The sequence below is a fragment of the Balaenoptera physalus genome, assembly GCF_965194825.1.
Source record: "Balaenoptera physalus genome assembly, chromosome: 11".
NCBI lineage: Eukaryota > Metazoa > Chordata > Mammalia > Artiodactyla > Balaenopteridae > Balaenoptera > Balaenoptera physalus.
This window is the reverse complement of record NC_138896.1, coordinates 41,964,580-41,985,850: the sequence shown is the minus strand read 5'-3', so window position 1 is coordinate 41,985,850 and position 21,271 is coordinate 41,964,580. Positions and strand designations below refer to the sequence as shown.

Genomic DNA, 21,271 nt, shown 5'->3' with positions numbered 1-21,271 from the left:
GCCTCTATCATAAAAGAGACATAAAGCTGGAGACGTGGAGATGCTGAAAGGATGAACTCGCTTTGCGTGCGGTCACGGGGCAAGGCAGGGGAACTCACCAATTGCTAGGCTCCTTGTGTAGCATAATCAGTACCAACTAACACTGTCCCCAGGGAGTCCCCCCCAGTCCTCAGGCCAGGAGACCCATATCCTCTGCGGGGCATGGAACCCTACAGCTGACAGAGCTCACTCCAAGAGTCTCCTCAACAACATCACTGACAAGTGGTCCGACAGCCTTTCCTCGAATACTTCTAGTGACAGGAGGCTCATTTCTTCACTAAGCAGCCCAAACTGATTCATAACAGATGTATTTTAAGCTCTTTCTTGAATCAAATTGAGATTCGCAACCCTTTCCTTTCACCCACTTGAACTAGAAGACGGAATAAATCTTCTTCTACCTGACAGCCTTTCAAAGGCTTGACATCAACCGTCTCATGCCTCCCATTTCTCCCTTTTCCCAACGACAAAACATCCCCAGTCCCTACAACTGCTTTCCGATGCCATATATGATTCTCAGCAAACGTTTCTACCTGGAGTCAAAGTCCCCATCAATTTCCCAACCAGCCTCAACCAAAAGGCAGAGTCCGTATTTCCGCCAGGTCGCCATTATCGTCTGGACCAAATACCAGAAAGAAAGGGGTCCTCTGTCACACAGCTTCTCCAACTACTGAAAACCTTTCCCAAACTCCCTTTGATGTTCTGAATCCAAGTTAAGTGAAGGTCAAAGACAGCTATCCTATGACAACCACACAGTTAAATATAGTTTCTTACAATTTCTAGGCAGCTTGGCTATGGTGGAGCTGACAGCCTATGTCTGTTTATACCTTCTCTGTTTGCATTTATTTTCTCACCCTGGACTGTGTTCCTTTACGGTAAAGGAAACGTCTAGACTGTTTTTTAAAGGAAATGGCAAAGAATGGTTCAAGGAAAAGATGATTCTCGATAGACCAGAAAAGGCTCCATACAACACCCACTCTCCCTGTAACAGCCCTTACCTGGGTCGCACCATAAGGTCAAAGGTCGTTTCGCATAAACTATTTACGATGCTCAATTAGAAATGTCTTAGTGGTTGTTCATATGCCCGAAACACATTCTGTGATTTGGGCTAATCCCTACCGAAATCATGGAAACAAGATGCGGAGGAAGTAGACAGGGGCCAACACTTAAAAGTAACAACACGTATAACTGCCACCAGACCAGGGCGACAGAAACGCTTGCATATGGAGAAACTTTAATTGTATTAAATATTCCTTGCTTTCCTTCTTTAAAAACAAATGACTGAAGGACTCACATCCCCAGCACCTGAGAAGAGCCAGCACCTTGGTAGTTAGTTATTTTCAATACTCACCAATGCCATCTGGGAGTGTTTCTAACAAGTTCTGGGAAATGACTAAATCCGTTAACGAAGTCAGGCCACTGATTTCTTCGGGAAGTCTTTCCAACCTGTTTTCAGAGACATCTAAGCAGAGCAGGTTCTTCAGATTTCCTATTTCCTACATCAATGACACAGGAAAAGAAAGTCATGCCTGAACCTGCGACGGTATGGAGGAATTTGTTACAGCGATTTTTCAAAATCGAATCCCAGAGTGGTCCTAAGGATGTTTCCTTAGCGCCGGTGTGAGTGTGAAGGCAGGGGTAAGTTTCCAGACCCCTTTCCAATGAAAACCGAAAGCGGTGTGAATCACACACATGGAGCTGGGAGGGACGCCAAGCCCTCCGACGTCACGCAGGTGAGGAATCACTCCCTTAATAAGATGAGGAGGTTGGCACCAAGAGAAGATGAGTCATTTTAAGGTCCCACAAATTAGGGGAGGGAAAAAAAAAAGGAGGCTAGAATCCAGTTCTCCAAGTTTGGAATCAATCACTCAGAAGGCAGCTCGCACTTGAGAGTGAGCCTGAGATGTCCTGGAAGGAAACCGTCCACTTTCTGTCTCCCATGACAGACAGCACTTGTTACGACATCGGTGTGTCTGCTCCCCAGCCAAACCGGAGCACACAGACCCGCGGACACCGTTGACACCCGAGACAAGAAAGGCAGACTGCTTTGAAGCGGAAGAGCCAACCCAGGAGTGAGGGAGGTGCCTCTATGAGTCTCACATTCCATTCAAGAGAGATCGTACCCTTCCGCTCTCCAAGGGCATAGTTTCTCTCTGATAACCGCCTCCACTGTTCCGTGCCATTGCCAGTCTGTTACGTTCTCACTCACAGTACCCTCCCACCCGGACTGGTCTGGGCATCCTCTGCCCACGTCTGTTCACAAACCATGCCTCCATCTTTCCCTCCTGGAAACGTCGCTCCAGTCAAGGAATCAGACCCCTCCTCTAACTCCAGTGGCTCCCTGATGGCTGCATAAGCACAAACTCCTCAACCGGCATTGAACTGGGTCTGATTGATTCTTCCAAGTTTATCTCCCACCTAATATACATCCTGTGAGCCCCACCCCTGCATTTCCTGCCTGTAGGAAATCAGACTACATTTCTACTAATTTCATGCCAGGCCCCTGAGGTTCTTCTACTTTTTCATTCATTCCTTTTAACAATGGCTTTGTCTCCTTTTCCTTCTGTCATCTGTGAAGACAGGAAAATAATTCTGATTATCTGGGACTGTCTGATGTGTTTAGTCCTGGCTTAATAGAAGGTTATACAAGCGGGCAAATGAGATATTGAAATAACCATTAATAACATGACCAGTGGCGTGTTAATTTCTTTGTGTTTGGGACATGGCATTTTGCACATAATTGTTTATGTACATCTGTCCACACATATACTCTCCCCCTGCATGTCTAATAGCTGATATTTTCAATTTTATTAAAGTATAGTTGATTTACAATGTTGTGTTAATTTCTGCTGTACAGCAAAGTGACACAGTTATACATATATATATATATATATATATATATATTCTTTTTCATATTCTTTTCCATTCTGGTTTATCACAGGGTATTGAATACAGTTCCCTGTGCTATACAGTAGGATCTTGTTTATCCATCCTATATAGCTGATATTTTATTACTTTCTTAATAACTTCCTGGCATCTTCCCCTCATCCTTTGACTCTTAAGTAACTACAGTCCTCTCAATCAAGATTTCTCATAATTTCCTAGAGAAATCTAAGTGTTAATCAAACCCTTGCCCATATCAGTTACTGTTCTGTCCTATCCTTTTCCCAAATGCAGCCAAGACCTCAGAAATAGACTCAGATTAGTTCCTTAGTTGCATTAGTCGTGGGTGATGTCAATGGTAATTCCAGCACTATTAACTACAACAATTAGAATTTTACTTAAGCGCTTTTTTCTAGTGTTAGGCTTCCCTGCACCGATACACATTCCCCACCCAAAGTGCACGGTCCCATCACGGCAGGTTCACACAGCCCAGCAGACAGCTTCTGAATTACAGTAAAATACACACACCTAGACCATCATGAAATATATTCTGACTTTAAACCCTGGCTGTAAGAGATACCAAAGAGTAAAATTCAGTAATAGTTGGAGAAAAACAAAGTAAGGGGAAAATGCCCGTGTGTTGTTGTTTGTTAGTTCAAGTTTCTCTTTCAACTGGCCAGAAAGCGGGTCCTGCTTGCTGGGACCCACAAGGTGACCACGACGTACTCAGAAGCCCACACGAGACTCCATTTCATTCCGAACATGGTTCTCACACGTGGTAACAGCAGGAAAAACATGAACAGCGTGTGACATTCCAGCTAAACCATAGCAACACTTGGAAAAAATATGAAATAAAAGCTTTTTGCATTGCTTTTACATCAACTATTACAGGGCAAAATGGGGTCAACCTATCCCAAAGCACTAGGCACATCACAAACAGTGGCAGAAACTTCTACCATCACAATCCGGCATCCTGGTAACTTCCAAATTTGCTGGGCTTCAAGCAGGCAAGCCAAGCATAAAGCAAGGATGAAATAAAATGCAGACTTCACAAACTAAAGGATATATTTACTATCTTTAGAAACGGTGGGTTGAGGCTTTCAGTTTTTCTACAGCAATGCAGCACAATGAATGCTCAATATATTTTTCCAAATCTGCTTTTTCAACCGATGTTTTGGTTTTCAAGATCCCTCCTACAGAAAATCTCATGTAGAGGCAGGAAGCACATGAAGGCGGTGGTGGTTTTACATTTTGGGGGAGACAGTGTGAAATTACCACTCACCTGAGGTAATTCTGACAGTTGATTTCCATCCAACCAGAGATCCTTTAGATGTAAGAGAGCGCCAATCGATTCTGGCTAAAACAAAAAGCAATGTTATGGTAACAAAGCTCCAATTTCCAGCCTTCCATTCAGAAAGAACCCTAATTCAACAGTTAGTAATGGGGTACTGTAGAGGTCGTTTGTTGGTACTTCTCCAATATCAGCCCCCCCTTCCTAAAAGCATCCCCAACGCTCCCCAAGAATGCCAGCTGTTTCCACTGATGCCCATCATCTCTAGCCATGACCCTCCACCCCTGAATCATAACTCTTAACCTGTGTGAACTGAAGCACATTCTCTAATGCTGCCAAGCTGTATCCGTGGAAACACTGGCTTACAAGCATCCCTACAGATCTCCCCCAAAATATTTTGTGATCGTGACTAAGGTACAAGGTGAAATTCAAATCTCTCTTCAGTACAGACTTACCAAATTATATATTTCATTGTTTCCTAAATCAAGTTCTTCTAGTCTCCGTAGCTGGGTTAGAGAGCTATTAAAAAAAAACAAAAAACAAAGGGAGGGAGCGCTTAGGACTTAGAAATGCTGAGCAATATGGCATTCCTCACTTGGACTAGTTCCCCAAAATAAGATTCATCTGGATTTTATGGTCATAATTATTGCACAGGAAGGACTATTGAGAGAAGGCTGGCATCTCTCAAATTTTCCAAAAGACACAGAATTTCTTTTTGACAAGATACTGTAGTACTTTTTTTTTTTTTTTTTTTAATGCTTCAAGAAGTTCATTCAGTACATAACCCCCCCTCTCCTTTTCCCCAGAGACTCACTCAGGGAGATACGTAAGAAGATTCTCTCTCAGTTCCAGTGAAGCCAGGTTATAAAGACTAGAAATGAACAGAAGGAAAAAGTATAAGGAAAGTTCCTGAGATTCTTCCTACTCCACCCCCCCAAAGTACACACCCCACAAGGAGCAACTCTTTATTTTATTTTTTTTATAGACTAGTTTTTTGGGGGGAGGGGTTTTTTTAATTTTTTTATTTTTTTTTATTTATTTTTTGGCGTGTTGGGTCTTCGTTTCTGTGCGAGGGATTTCTCTAGTTGCGGCAAGTGGGGGCCACTCTTCATCGTGATGCGCGGGCCTCTCACTATCGCGGCCTCTCTTGTTGCGGAGCACAGGCTCCAGACGCGCAGGCTCAGTAGTTGTGGCTCACGGGCCTAGTTGCTCCGCGGCATGTGGGATCCTCCCAGACCAGGGCTCGAACCCGTGTCCCCTGCATTGGCAGGCAGATTCTCAACCACTGTGCCACCAGGGAAGCCCAAGGAGCAACTCTTAATAAGACCTTGTACGTCACTTCCCAGGGGAAAACATCTATGACCACCCCCACTCCCACTGAAAACAGCATCATCTCCACTTCCCAAGTTTTAATATTAAAATAAAAAGAGCAGTGTCATCACAGTAAGGCACCCTCATGCATATACTTTGTACAGTTGATATGTGAAAATAACTCTCTAGCCCTTGAAAGACAACCACTCCCAGAACCAAGATAGCAGACGAATATGTGCTTCTAGGCTTTAGAATGTCGAAAATGTGCTGTTGCCATAAAAACAGGAAAGCCTTTAATCTCACGGAGCTCTTCTTACAAACATCAGTGAGAAACCATGCCCGCCTGAAAGCAGTGGGCCTGTCGGTCCAGAAAGTCCATGTGCTCTACTTAAGACCACAAGTTTACAGGGCGAGGGAGCACTGAGATGCAGGACTCAAGTAATAACACACTCCAAGCAGTGCCCACGATGCGAGACTGATTCAATAAGCAGCGGCTGTGGTAATGTTGCTTTTATTCTTAATAAACCCCGAATGGCACTCCTTTCAGCAGCTTCTCCTGCCTCTCGGCTGTAATCCATGCCTATTAGGAACACGGTGCAAGGAGACAGATGGTCTCCCCAGATGCCGACGATCTGGGTGGCAGTGGCAATTCTGAATCAGCAGACACCACACACGTCCAAGTATGTCAGCACTGGCACGACGTACTGATTCAGTAGATCATCGGTTGGTCTATTTCTCCAGCAGGCACTGTGCTAAGCTCTAACCAATAGAGAACTCCAGCTTTTGCTAATGTCACCAGAGTAATGACCAGATGTGGAGGGCATTGACGCGTGAGCGCACAGAACACGGGGAGTCAGACATCATCCCAACTCTCTCGTCTGCCTTAATCCTCTGTACTCCTTCCAACATCAAAGCCAGAATCACGGGCACTGACAAAGCCGGTTTCATAATACCAGAAAATGCAAATTTGATTTTCAGGAACAATACAATACACACGTAAAGCCCATGGGCTTGAAAGTGTATTTGAACTATACCAGGAAATGCACAGATAGGTATCTCCTGCTCCAATTTTAGAGAACTAAAACTAATTTTAGAAATTTAGAAACTGAGTAACGGTTTTCACAATTAAAGCAAGAGCAAACAAATACAACTCTTTATAACATACTTTTCTTAAAAAAAGTCAGTATCTCTGCTAATAAGTAATTGTGAATTTAATATCAATTAGTCTTTCCCCAAAATGCACCCAGGTGGGAGTCGCAGCTACCCAGTTCTACTGCCTCTGGGCCAAGCCTTTACGTAGAAGAAATAGAACATGGGAGGGAGAGGGTGCAGTATCTGCCCCCAAAAGCAACCTGTAGATAAGGGGGAGACTGACATCAACTCACTGTAAAAGTAAAAACTTAAAAACGAAGGGCTTTGTTTTCAATTTTAAATGTTCCTGGAACCGCTAGCCAGTTTTATGGGGAAGGTGATCATCATTTGGCTGTTTTCACATTTCTATTTTAAAAACCACTGATAGAATTGTCATTTTATCTACTTAATGTTCATTACTTTCATGCCTCTTTTGACCCACTAAAGACATCTACTAATGAAAGGAGGGGAAAAGTCCTTCTTTGCTTCAAAATCTTTACTCCCTGGGCATCATCAAAAGCAACTTGCAAAGAAGCAGTGTCACCCAGGCCCTGCTACTGAGTGTTGCACCAAGGTCTGCAGCCCTGGTCTGAGGCCTCCTGCCTGAAACAGAACAGAGCTGGGACCCGCCCGCCACCTGGGACACCACCTGGGGCAGGAGACGCTGGGTGGGGCACCTTACCTGTGTCATCTCCGGACCAGGAACAACCAGCACATTGTCAATACCACTGGGATGACACCATTAGGAAAGTGAGGTCCATCAGACAGCGGCAAAGCCACAATTCAAATCTGGTGAAAGCCAAGACTCTGCCCTCGCCCTGGGGAATGCCATTCTCTGGAACTCTCTATACTTTACATTTTAAAAACACCTGTCAGGGACTTCCCTGGTGGTCCAGTGGCTAAGACTCCGCGCTCCCAATGCAGGGGGCCCGGGTTCGATCCCTGGTCAGGAAATTAGATCCCACATGGCACAACTAAGAGTTCGCATGCTGCAACTAAAGATCCCGCACACCACAACGAAGATCCCGCATGCTGATCCCATGTGCCACAACTAGGACCTGGTGCAGCCGAATAAATAAATAAATAAATATTAAAAATAAAATAAAATAAAATAAAAACACCTGTCAATTTAGGGCAAATACAGAAATCTTACCTCCTCAACCACACCAAGGACATTGGGGTTTTTGTAGATTTATGTCACTTTAAAAATATGATAACACATTTTGAAATTATCTCTAAATTTTGTCTTAAGGGGGAAAGGCACAGGCCACAGTTACTGAAAGCAAATCATTCTTGAGCAAAAATGCTGCAAAAACGCCAACAGGCTTGTGAATATACAGAACTTATAATAACAACATCACCTATCGTGCTAACACCCAAATATAACACCCTGTTACGTAAGAAGGTTCTGACTATAAAACCTCTTAGTTTCTATCGTTTTGGGATAGTAGGGAAATGTGGATGCATGGATGTTAGTTACAGCGACAACAAAAAATATCCTATTTTTGTAACCTTTCAAAACTCAAAAATTAATTTAAAATAAAGTGTATAAAATAATATCCTTTCTGGGGTGATGCTTCCCCATTATCTTAAACTATTTAAACTGAAGAAACTGGGATATTATAATCAGACTCTAGGGACCCACTGATGAAAGTTTATCTAAAAAGAGTCTGAGAGGAACGAGGGCCATCCCTCACAGCTACCTGGATTTGCTTGGCTGAAGTGCTTCACCACAGCGCCTCAATTCCCCTAAAATGAATACAATCACATCTATTGCAGCAAATAAGGCATGACATATATTCCCTTCAAGTTAACAGAGCCAGTTTGGTACCTTGGTTCCTTGAGATAGCCCTGTGCCCAAGCACAATCAGGGGCCTCACAAATATGTGTGCGCCAAGTCAGGGTCTCTGAAAAGATTGCTATAAGATGCTATCAACCACAGGAGTCATCCTCTCTGCCCAAAACCTCCTCCAAGGACAGGCCTACAGATGGGGAGCAGCTGGCACTGGCCAATTTTTAAGGATACATCATCCATAATTGGTGACTCGAGGGACAACAACGAATAAAAAGCAAAGACAGTGGTTTGACTACAGACGCCCACCTCCCACGTAAGCCCAAACCTCGGAGTGTAACCTGGGCTGGTAGTTCTCAGTTCAGTCATTAACTGATTCTCGAATGAAACCATGGGTTTGGTTCTCGTCAGTAACTTGCCCTGGACAGTCCTGGACCAAACACAGAATCCTACCAGCCCCTCCAGAACGTGGTTCTCCTAGGCCGTCCTAGGAAGAACTGACATAAAACAGGGTCTGCTTGAATGCAGGTTTAGACCAGAGACATTAAGACCAAAATGAATGGATGAATGATCTCCCCTCCTGGCTTTTCCAAACACGGCATCTTCAATCAAGACTTCAGGATGGGAAGACGCTGGGGAGGTCGTGAAGGAAGAGCTGGCTGCCACCAAGAAGGTTTTGCTACAGCTCCTGAGTTTACCGCTACCTAACCTGAGGTCGGGACTGGTCTGAAGGTGCCAGGTGCCATCTGTGCCCTTTCAGCACTTCCCTTCTGAGACTGGAGCCCTCAGCCGGCCCTGAAGACAGGCCCACAGCTTCCACTGCTCAGGCCTCCGACAGTGTAAGGAATATAGAGATGGAACTCCCATTGTAATACATAGCATGTAAAAAATGGATAATTGCCTATTCTACTAAGAAGATGTCTTATGGAATTATAAAAAGTGACTTAAGTGCATGACTAGAAGACTTTCTAATGAAGATGTTCTTCCAGAAAATATTTTTTTGAGACAGGCAATATACCTGTAACTACCGTGTGGATGACAGGCTCTTGGTGCTCCAGCCAGGCGTCAGGGCTGTGGCTCTGTGGTGGGAGAGCCAAGTTCAGGACATTGGCCCACAAGAGACATCCCAGCTCCACGTAATATCAAAGAGCGAAAATCTCCCAGAGATCTCCATCGCAACGCCAAGACCCAGCTCCACTCAATGACCAGGAAGCTCCAGTGCTGGACACCCTATGCCAAACAACTAGGAAGACAGGAACACAACCCCACCCATTAGCAGAGAGGCTGCCTAAAATCATAATAAGGCCACAGACATCCCAAAACACACCACCAGACGTGGACGTGCCCACCAGAAAGACAAGATCCAGCCTCATACACCAGAACACAGGCACAAGTCCCCTCCACCAAGAAGCCTACACAACCTACTGAACCAACCTTAGCCACTGGGGGCAGACACCAAAAACAACGGGAACTATGAACCTGCAGCCTGTGAAAGGAGACCCCAAACACAGTAAGTTAAGCAAAATGAGAAGACAGAGAAACACAGCAGATGAAGGAGCAAGGCAAAAACCCACCAGACCAAACAAATGAAGAGGAAATAGGTAGTCTACCTGAAAAAGAATTCAGAGTAACGATAGTAAAGAGGATCCAAATCTTGGAAATAGAATGGAGAAAATACAAGAAATGTTTAAAAAGGACCTAGAAGAACTAAACAGCAAACAAACAGTGGTGAACAACACAATAAATGAAATTAAAAATTCTGTAGAAGGGATCAATAGCAGAATAACTGAGGCAGAAGAACAGGTAAGTGACCTGGAAGATAAAATAGTGGAAATAACTACTGCAGAGCAGAATAAAGAAAAAAAAATGAAAAGAATTGAGGACAGTCTTAGAGACCTCTGGTACAACATTAAACTCATCAACATTCAAATTATAGGGGTCCCAGAAGAAGGAGAAAAAGAAAGGGACTGAGAAAATATTTGAAGAGATTATAGTTGAAAACTTCCCTAATATGGGAAAGGAAATAGTTAATCAAGTCCAGGAAGCACAGAGAGTCCCATACAGGATAAATCCAAGGATAATCACGCCAAGACAGATATTAATCAAACTATCAAAAATTAATTACAAAGAAAAAATATTAAAAGCAGCAAGGGAAAACAACAAATAACATACAAGGGAATCCCCATAAGGTTAACAGCTGATCTTTCAGCAGACACTCTCCAAGCCAGAAGGGAGTGGCAGGACATATTTAAAGTGATGAAGGGGAAAAACCTACAACCAAGATTACTCTACCCAGCAGGATCTCATTCAGATTTGACAAAGACATTAAAACCTTTACAGACAAGCAAGAGCTAAGAGAATTCAGCACCACCAAACGAGCTTTACAACAAATCCTAAAGGAAGTTCTCTAGGCAGGAAACACAAGAGAAGGAAAAGACCTACAATAACAAACCCAAAACAATTAAGAAAATGGTAATAGGAACATATATATCAATAATTACCTTAAATGTAAATGGATTAAATGCTCCAACCAAAAGACATAGACTGGCTGAATGGATACAAAAACAAGACCCATATATATGCTGTCTACAAGAGACCCACTTCAGACCGAAAAATACGTGCAGACTGAAAGTGGGGGGATGGAAAAAGATATTCCATGCAAATGGAAATCAAAAGAAAGCTGCAGTAGCAATTCTCATATCAGCCAAAATAGACTTTAAAACAAAGACTATAAAACAGACAAAGAAGGACACTACATAATGATCAAGGGATCAATCCAAGAAGAAGATATAAGAATTGTAAATATTTATGCACCCAACATAGGAGTGCCTCAATACATAAGGCAAATACTAACAGCCATAAAAGGGGAAATCGACAGTAACACAATCATAGTAGGGGACTTTAAAACCCCACTTTCACCAATGGACAGATCAACCAAAATGAAAATAAATAAGGAAACACAAGCTTTAAATGATACATTAAACAAGATGGACTTAATTGATATTTATAGGACATTCCATCGTAAAACAACAGAATACACTTTCTTCTCAAGGGCTCATGGAACATTCTCCAGGATAGATCATATCTTGGGTCACACATCAAGCCTTGGTAAATTTAAGAAAATTGAAACCGTATCAAGTATCTTTTCCAACCACAACACTATGAGACTAGATATCAATTACAGGAAAAAATCTGTTAAAAATATAAACACATGGAGGCTAAACAATACACTACTTAATAACCAAGAAATCACTGAAGAAATCAAAGAGGAAATCAAAAAATACCTACAAACGAATGACAATGAAAACACGACGACCCAAAACCTATGGGATGCAGCAAAAGCAGTTCTAAGAGGGAAGTTTATAGCACTACAATCCTACCTTAGGAAACAAGAAACATCTCAAATAAACAACCTAACCTTACACCTAAAGCAATTACACAAGGAAGATTAAAAAAACCCCAAAGTTAGCAGAAGGAAAGAAATCATAAAGATCAGATCAGAAATAAATGAAAAAGAAATGAAGGAAACAATAGCAAAGATCAATAAAACTAAAAGCTGGTTCTTTGAGAAGATAAACAAAATAGATAAACCATTAGCCAGACTCATCAAGAAAAAAAGGGAGAAGACTCAAATCAATAGAATTAGAAATGAAAAAGGAGAAGTAACAACGGACCCTGTAGAAATACAAAGGATCATGAGAGATTACTACAAGCAACTAAATGCCAATAAGATGGACAAGCTGAAAGAAACAGACAAATTCTTAGAAAAGTACAACCTTCCGGGACTGAACCAGGAAGAAATAGAAAATATAAACAGACCAATCACAAGCACTGAAATTGAAACTTTGATTAAAAACCTTCCAACAAACAAATGTCCAGGACCAGATGGCTTCACAGGCAAATTCTATCAAACATTTAGAGAAGAGCTAACACCTATCCTTCTCAAACTCTTCCAAAATATAGCAGAGGGAGGAGCACTCCCGAACGCATTCTGTGAGGCCACCACCACTCTGATACCAAAACCAGACAAAGATATCACAAAAAAAGAAAGCTACAGGCCAATATCACTGATGAACATAGATGCAAAAATCCTCAACAAAATACTAGCAAACAGAATCCAACAGCACATTAAAAGGATCATACACCATGATTAACTGGGGTTTATCCCAGGAATGCAAGGATTCCTCAATATATGCAAATCAATCAATGTGATACACCATATTAACAAATTGAAGGAGAAAAACCATATGATCATCTCAATAGATGCAGAAAAAGCTTTCAACAAAATTCAACACCAATTTATGATAAAAAACCCTCCAGAAAGTAGGCATAGAGGGAACTTACCTCAACATAATAAAGGCCATATATGACAAACCCATAGCCAACATCATCCTCAATGGTGAAAAGCTGAAACCATTTCCACTAAGACCAGGAACAACATAAGGGTGTCCACTCTCACCACTATTATTCAACATAGTTATGGAAGTTTTAGCCACAGCAATCACAGAAGAAAAAGAAATAAAAGGAATCCAAATCAGAAAAGAAGAAGTAAAGCTGTCCCTGTCTGCAGATGAGAAGATACTACACATAGAGAATCCTAAAGATGCTACCAGAAAATTACTAGAGCTAATCAATGAATTTGGTAAAGTAGCAGGATACAAAACTAATGCACAGAAATCTCTTGCATTCCTATACACTAATGATGAAAAAACTGAAAGTGAAATTAAGAAAACACTCCTATTTACCATTGCAACAAAAAGAATAAAATATCTAGGAATAAACATACCTGAGGAGACAAAAGACCTGTATGCAGAAAATTATAAGACACTGATGAAAGAAATTAAAGATAATACAAATAGATGGAAAGCTATACCATGTTCTTGGATTGGAAGAATCAACATTGTGAAAATGACTATACTACCCAAAGCAATCTACAGATTCAATGCAATCCCTATCAAACTACCACTGGCATTTTTCACAGAACTAGAACAAAAAATTTCATAATTTGTATGGAAACACAAAAGACCCCAAATAGCCAAAGCAATCTTGAGGCAGAAAAACGGAGCTGGAGGAATCAGGCTCCCTGACTTCAGACTATACTACAAAGCTGCCATAATCAAGACAGTATGGTACTGGCACAAAAAAAAAGAAATATAGATCAATGGAACAGGATAGATAGCCCAGAGATAAACCCAAGCACATATGGTCACCTTATCTTTGATAAAGGAGGCAAGAATATACAGTGGAGAAAAGACAGCCTCTTCAATAAGTGGTGCTGGGAAAACTGCACAGCTACAGGTAAAAGAATGAAAATAGGACACTTCCTAACACCATACACAAAAATAAACTCAAAATGGATTAAAGACCTAAATGTAAGGCCAGACACTATCAAACTCTTAGAGGAAAACATAGGCAGAACATTCTATGACATAAATCACAGCAAGATCCTTTTTGACCCACCTCCTACAGAAATGGAAATAAAAACAAAAATAAACAAATGGGACCTAATGAAACGTAAAAGCTTTTGCACAGCAAAGGAAACCATAAACAAGACCAAAAGACAACCCTCAGAACAGGAGAAAATATTTGCAAATGAAGCAACTGACAAAGGATTAATCTCCAAAATTTACAAGCAGCTCATGTAGCTCAATATGAAAACAAGAAACAACCCAATCCAAAAATGGGCAGAAGACCTAAATAGACATTTCTCCAAACAAGATATACAGATCGCCAACAAACACATGAAAGAATGCTCAACATCATTAATCATTAGAGAAATGCAAATCAAAGCTACAATAAGATATCAACTCACACCAGTCAGAATGGCCATCATCAAAAAATCTACAAACAATAAATGCTGGAGAGGGTGTGGAGAAAAGGGAACCCTCTTGCACTGTTGGTGGGAATGTAAATTGATACAGCCACTATGGAGAACAGTATGGAGGTTCCTTAAAAAACTAAAAATAGGGGGGGAGAGAAGATGGCGGAAGAGTAAGACGCGGAGATCACCTTCCTTCCCACAGATACAGTAGAAATACATCTACACGTGGAACTGCTCCTACAGAACACCCACTGAGCGCTGACAGAAAACGTCCGAACTCCAAACAGGAAAGAAACTCCCCCCGCACTTGGGTAGGGCAAAAGAAAAAAGAAATAACAGAGACAAAAGAATAGGGACGGCACCTGCACCAGTGGGAGGGAGCTTTGAAGGAGGAAAGATTTCCACGCACTAGGAAGCCCCTTCGCGGGCAGAGACTGCGGGTGGCAGAGGGGGGAAGCTTCGGAGCCACGGAGGAGAGCGCAGCCACAGGGGTGCGGAGGGCAAAGCGGAGAGATTCCTGCACAGAGGCTCGGCAACGACCAGCACTCACCAGCCCGAGAGGCCCACAGCAACAGGGGCGCAGAGGGAAAAACGGAGAGACTCCCGCACAGAGGCTGGGCGCCGAGCAGCGCTCACCAGCCCGAGAGGCTTGTCTGCTCACACGCTGGGGCGGGCGGGGAAGGGAGCTGAGGCTCAGCTTCGGTCGGATCGCAGGGAGAGGACTGGGGTTGGCGGCGTGAACACAGCCTGAAGGGGTTAGCGCAGCACAGCTGGCTGGTAGGGAGTCCGGGAAAAAGTCTGCAGCTGCCGAAGAGGCAAGAGACTTTTTCTTGCCTCTTTGTTTCACGGCACGCAAGGAGAGGGGATTCAGAGCGCCGCCTAAACAAGCTCCAGAGACGGGCGCGAGCCGCAGCGATCAGCGCGGGCCCCAGAGACGGGCATGAGACGCTGGGGCTGCTGCTGCCGCCTCCAAAAAGCCTGTGTGCGAGCACAGGTCACTCTCCACACCGCCCCTCCCGGGAGCCTGTGCAGCCCGCCACTGCCAGGGTCCCGGGATCCAGGGACAACTTCCCCGGGAGAACGCACTGCGCGCCTCAGGCTGCTGCAACGTCACGCCGGCCTCTGACGCCGCAGGCTCGCCCCGCCTCCACTGTACCCCTCCCTCCCCGCGGCCTGGGTGAGCCAGATCCCCTGAAGCAGCTGCTCCTTTAACCCCATCCTGTCTGGGCGGGGAACAGACGCCCTCAGGTGACCTACACACAGAGGCGGGTCCAAATCCAAAGCTGATCCCCAGGAGCTGTGCGAACAGAGAAGAGAAGGGGAAATCTCTCCCAGCAGCCTCAGAAGAAGCTGATTAAAACTCCACAAACAACTTGATGTGCCTGCATCTGTTGAATACCTGAATAGACAACGAATCATCCCAAATTCAGGAGGTGGACGTTCGGAGCAGGATATATTAATTTTTCCCCTTTTCCTTTTTTTTGTGAGTGTATATGTATATGCTTCTGGGTGAGATTTTGTCTGTATAGCTCTGCTTTATAATAGCTTTATTTTACTTCACTATATTATAGCCTCTTTCTTTCTTTCTTTCTTTCTATTTTTTCTCCCTTTTACTCTGAGCCGTGTGGACGAAAGGCTCTTGGTGCTCCAGCCAGGCATCAGGGCTGTGCCTCTGAGGTGGGAGAGCCAACTTCAGGACACTGGTCCACAAGAGACCTCCCAGCTCCATGTAATACCAAACGGCGAAAATCTCTCAGAGATCTCCATCTCAACATCAAGACCCAGCTTCACTCAACGACCAGCAAGCTACAGTGCTGGACACCCTATGCCAAACAACTAGCAAGACAGGAACACAGCCCCATCCATTAGCAGAGAGGCTGCCTAAAATCATAATAAGGCCACAGACACCCCAAAATACACCACCAGATGTGGACATGCCCACCAGAAAGACAAGATCCAGCCTCATCCACCAGAACTCAGGCACTAGTTCCCTCCACCAGGAAGCCTACACAACCCACTGAACCAACCTTAGCCACTGGGGACAGATACCAAAAACAACGGGAACTACAAACCTGCAGCCTGTGAAAAGGAGACCCCAAACACAGTAAGATAAGCAAAATGAGACGACAGAAAAACACACAGCAGATGAAGGAGCAGGGTCAAAACACACCAGACTTAACAAATGAAGAGGAAATAGGTAGTCTACCTGAAAAAGAATTCAGAATAATGATAGTAAGGATGATCCAAAATCTTGGAAATAGAATAGACAAAATGCAAGAAACATTTAACAAGGACGTAGAAGAACTAAAGAGGAACCAAGCAACGATGAAAAACACAATAAATGAAATTAAAAATACTCTAGATGGGATCAATAGCAGAATAACTGAGGCAGAAGAAAGGATAAGTGACCTGGAAGATAAAATGGTGGAAATAACTACTGCAGAGCAGGATAAAGAAAAAAGAATGAAAAGAACTGAGGACAGTCTCAGAGACCTCTGGGACAACATTAAACGCACCAGCATTCGAATTATAGGGGTCCCAGAAGAAGAAGAGAAAAAGAAAGGGACTGAGAAAATATTTGAAGAGATTATAATTGAAAATTTCCCTAATATGGGAAAGGAAATAGTTAATCAAGTCCTGGAAGCACAGAGAGTCCCATACAGGATAAACCCAAGGAGAAACACGCCAAGACACATGTTAATCAAACTGTCAAAAATTAAATATAAGGAAAACATATTAAAGGCAGCAAGGGAAAAATAGCAAATAACACACAAGGGAATCCCCATAAGGTTAACATCTGATCTTTCAGCAGAAACTCTGCAAGCCAGAAGGGAGTGGCAGGATATACTTAAAGTGATGAAGGAGAAAAACCTACAACCAAGATTACTCTACCCAGCAAGGATCTCATTCAGATGTGATGGAGAAATTAAAACCTTTACAGACAAGCAAAAGCTGAGAGAGTTCAGCATCACCAAACCAGCTTTACAACAAATGTTAAAGGAACTTCTCTAGGCAGGAAACACAAGAGAAGGAAAACACCTACAATAACAAACCCAAAACATTTAAGAAAATGGGAATAGGAACATACATATCGATAATTACCTTGAATGTAAATGGATTAAATGCTCCCACCAAAAGACACAGGCTGGCTGAATGGATACAAAAACAAGACCCATATATATGCTGTCTATAAGAGACCCACTTCAGACCTAGGGACACATACTGACTGAAAGTGAGGGGATGGAAAAAGATATTCCATGCAAATGGAAATCAAAAGAAAGCTGGAGTAGCAATTCTCATATCAGACAAAATAGACTTTAAAATAAAGACTATTACAAGAGACAAAGAAGGACACTGTATAATGATCAAGGGATCAATCCAAGAGGAAGGTATAACAATTGTAAATATTTATGCACCCAACATAGGAGCACCTCAATACATAAGGCAAATACTAACAGCCATAACAGGGGAAATCGACAGCAACACAATCATAGTAGGGGACTTTAACACCCCACTTTCACCAATGGACAGATCATCCAAAATGAAAATAAATAAGGAAACACAAACTTTAAATGATACATTAAACAAGATGGACTTAATTGATATTTATAGGACATTCCACCCAAAAACAACAGAATACACATTTTTCTCAAGTGCTCATGGAACATTCTCCAGGATAGATCATATCTTGGGTCACAAATCAAGCCTTGGTAAATTTAAGAAAATTGAAATCGTATCAAGTATCTTTTCCGACCACAACGCTATGAGACTAGATATCAATTACAGGAAAAGATCTGTAAAAAATACAAACACATGGAGGCTACACAATACACTGCTTAATAACGAAGTGATCACTGAAGAAATCAAAGGGGAAATCAAAAAATACCTAGAAACAAATGACAATGGAGACACGACGACCCAAAACCTATGGGACGCAGCAAAAGCAGTGCTAAGAGGGAAGTTTATAGCAATACAAGCCTAACTCAAGAAACAGGAAACATCTCGAATAAACAACCTAACCTTGCACCTAAAGCAATTAGAGAAAGAAGAACAAAAAAACTCCAAAGCCAGCAGAAGGAAAGAAATTATAAAGATCAGGTCAGAAATAAATGAAAAAGAAATGAAGGAAACAATAGCAAAAATCAATGAAACTAAAAGCTGGTTCTTTGAGAAGATAAACAAAATTGATAAACCATTAGCCAGACTCATCAAGAGAAAAAGGGAGAAGACTCAAATCAATAGAATTAGAAATGAAAAAGGAGAAGTAACCACTGACACTGCAGAAATACAAAAGATCATGAGAGATTACTACAAGCAACTCTATGCCAATAAAATGGACAACCTGGAAGAAATGGACAGATTCTTAGAAATGCACAAACTGCCGAGACTGAACCAGGAAGAAATAGAAAATATGAACAGACCAATCACAAGCACTGAAATTGAAACTGTGATTAGAAACCTTCCAACAAACAAAAGCCAAGGACCAGATGGCTTCACAGGTGAATTCTATCAAACATTTAGAGAAGAGCTAACACCTATCCTTCTCAAACTCTTCCAAAATATTGCAGAGGGAGGAACACTCCCAAACTCATTCTACGAGGCCACCATCACCCTGATACCAAAACCAGACAAAGATGTCACAAAGAAAGAAAACTACAGGCCAATATCACTGATGAACATAGATGCAAAAATCCTCAGCAAAATACTAGCAAACAGAATCCAACAGCACATTAAAAGGATCATACACCATGATCAAGTGGGGTTTATCCCAGGAATGCAAGGATTCTTCAATATAAGCAAATCAATCAATGTGATACACCATATTAACAAATTGAACGAGAAAAACCATATGATCATCTCAATAGATGCAGAGAAAGCTTTCGACAAAATTCAACACCCATTTATGATAAAAGCCCTGCAGAAATAGGTATAGAGGGAACTTTCCTCAACATAATAAAGGCCATATATGACAAACCCACAGCCAACATTGTCCTCAATGGTGAAAAACTGAAACCATTTCCACTAAGATCAGGAACAAGACAAGGTTGCCCACTCTCACCACTATTATTCAACATAGCTTTGGAAGTGTTAGCCACAGCAATCAGAGAAGACAAAGAAATAAAAGGAATCCAAATCAGAAAAGAAGAAGTAAAGTTGTCACTATTTGCAGATGACATGATACTATACATAGAGAATCCTAAAGATGCTACCAGAAAACTCCTAGAGCTAATCAATGAATTTGGTAAAGTAGCAGGATACAAAATTAATGCACAGAAATCTCTTGCATTTCTATACAGTAATGACGAAAAATCTGAAAGTGAAGTTAAGAAAACACTCTCGTTTACCATGGCAACAAAAAGAATAAAATATCTAGGAATAAACCTACCTAAGGAGACAAAAGACCTGTATGCAGAAAATTATAAGACACTGATGAAAGAAATTAAAGATGATACAAATAGATGGAGAGATATACCATGTTCCTGGATTGGAAGAATCAACATTGTGAAAATGACTCTACTACCCAAAGCAATCTACAGATTCAATGCAATCCCTATCAAACTACCACTGGCATTTTTCACAGAACTAGAACAAAAAATTTCACAATTTCTATGGAAATACAAAAGACCCCGAATAGCCAAAGCAATCTTGAGAACGAAAAATGGAGCTGGGGGAATCAGGCTCCCTGACTTCAGACTATATTACAAAGCTACAGTAATCAAGACAGTTTGGTACTGGCACAAAAACAGAAATATACATCAATGGAACAGGATAGAAAGCCCAGAGATAAACCCACACACATATGGTCACCTTATCTTTGATAAAGGAGGCAAGAATATATAGTGGAGAAAAGACAGCCTCTTCAATAAGTGGTGCTGGGAAAATTGGACAGATACATGTAAAAGTATGAAATTAGAACACTCCCTGACACCATGCACAAAAATAAACTCAAAATGGATTAAAGACCTAAGTGTAAGGCCAGACACTATCAAACTCTTAGAGGAAAACATAGGCAGAACACTCTATGACATACATCACAGCAAGATTCTTTTTGACCCAGCTCCCAGAGAAATGGAAATAAGAACACAAATAAACAAATGGGACCTAATGAAACTTAAAAGCTTTTGCACAGCAAAGGAAACCATAAACAAGACCAAAAGACAACCCTCAGAATGGGAGAAAATATTTGCAAATGAAGCAACTGACAAAGGATTAATCTCCAAGATTTACAAGCAGCTCATGCAGCTCAATAACAAAAAGACGAACAACCCAATCCAAAAATGGGCAGAAGACCTAAATAGACATTTCTCCAAAGAAGATATACAGATTCCCAACAGACACATGAAAGAATGCTCAACATCATTAATCATTAGAGAAATGCAAATCAAAACTACTATGAGATATCATCTCACACCGATCAGAATGGCCATCATCAAAAAATCTAGAAACAATAAATGCTGGAGAGGGTGTGGAGGAAAGGGAACACTCTTGCACTGTTGGTGGGAATGTAAATTGATACAGCCACTATGGAGAACAGTATGGAGGTTCCTTAAAAAACTACAAATAGAACTACCATACGACCCAGCAATCCCACTACTGGGCATATACCCTGAGAAAACCATAGTTCAAAAAGAGTCATGTACCAAAATGTTCATTGCAGCTCTATTTACAATAGCCAGGACATGGAAGCAACCCAAATGTCCATCGACAGATGAATGGATAAAGAAGATGTGGCACATATATACAATGGAATATTACTCAGCCATAAAAAGAAATGAAATGGAGGTATTTGTAATGAGGTGGATGGAGTTAGAGTCTGTCATACAGAGTGAAGTAAGTCAGAAAGAGAAAAACAAATACAGTATGCTAACACATATATACGGAATCTAAGGAAAAAAAAAAAAAGCCATGAAGAACCTAGTGGCAAGACGGGAATAAAGACACAGACCTACTAGAGAATGGACTTGAGGATATGGGGAGGGGGTGGGGTGAGATGTGACAGGGTAAG

The 21,271-nt window shown here is 41.9% G+C and overlaps 1 protein-coding gene across 4 annotated transcripts in view; it reads right to left on the bottom strand.

Annotated features, from left to right (window-relative positions):
• Positions 1-21,271, bottom strand: part of LRRC1 (leucine rich repeat containing 1) — a 134,480-nt gene that overhangs the window by 23,811 nt on the left and 89,398 nt on the right. For all 4 annotated transcript variants that reach the window (XM_082414340.1, XM_082414342.1, XM_082414341.1 and 1 more), the window contains 4 exons: positions 5,025-5,081; positions 4,666-4,729; positions 4,202-4,276; positions 1,388-1,532 (listed from right to left, as the gene is read on the bottom strand). In XM_082414340.1, coding sequence (XP_082270466.1) covers positions 1,388-1,532; positions 4,202-4,276; positions 4,666-4,729; positions 5,025-5,081 — 341 coding nt within the window. The remainder of the gene's footprint in view (positions 1-1,387; positions 1,533-4,201; positions 4,277-4,665; positions 4,730-5,024; positions 5,082-21,271) is intronic.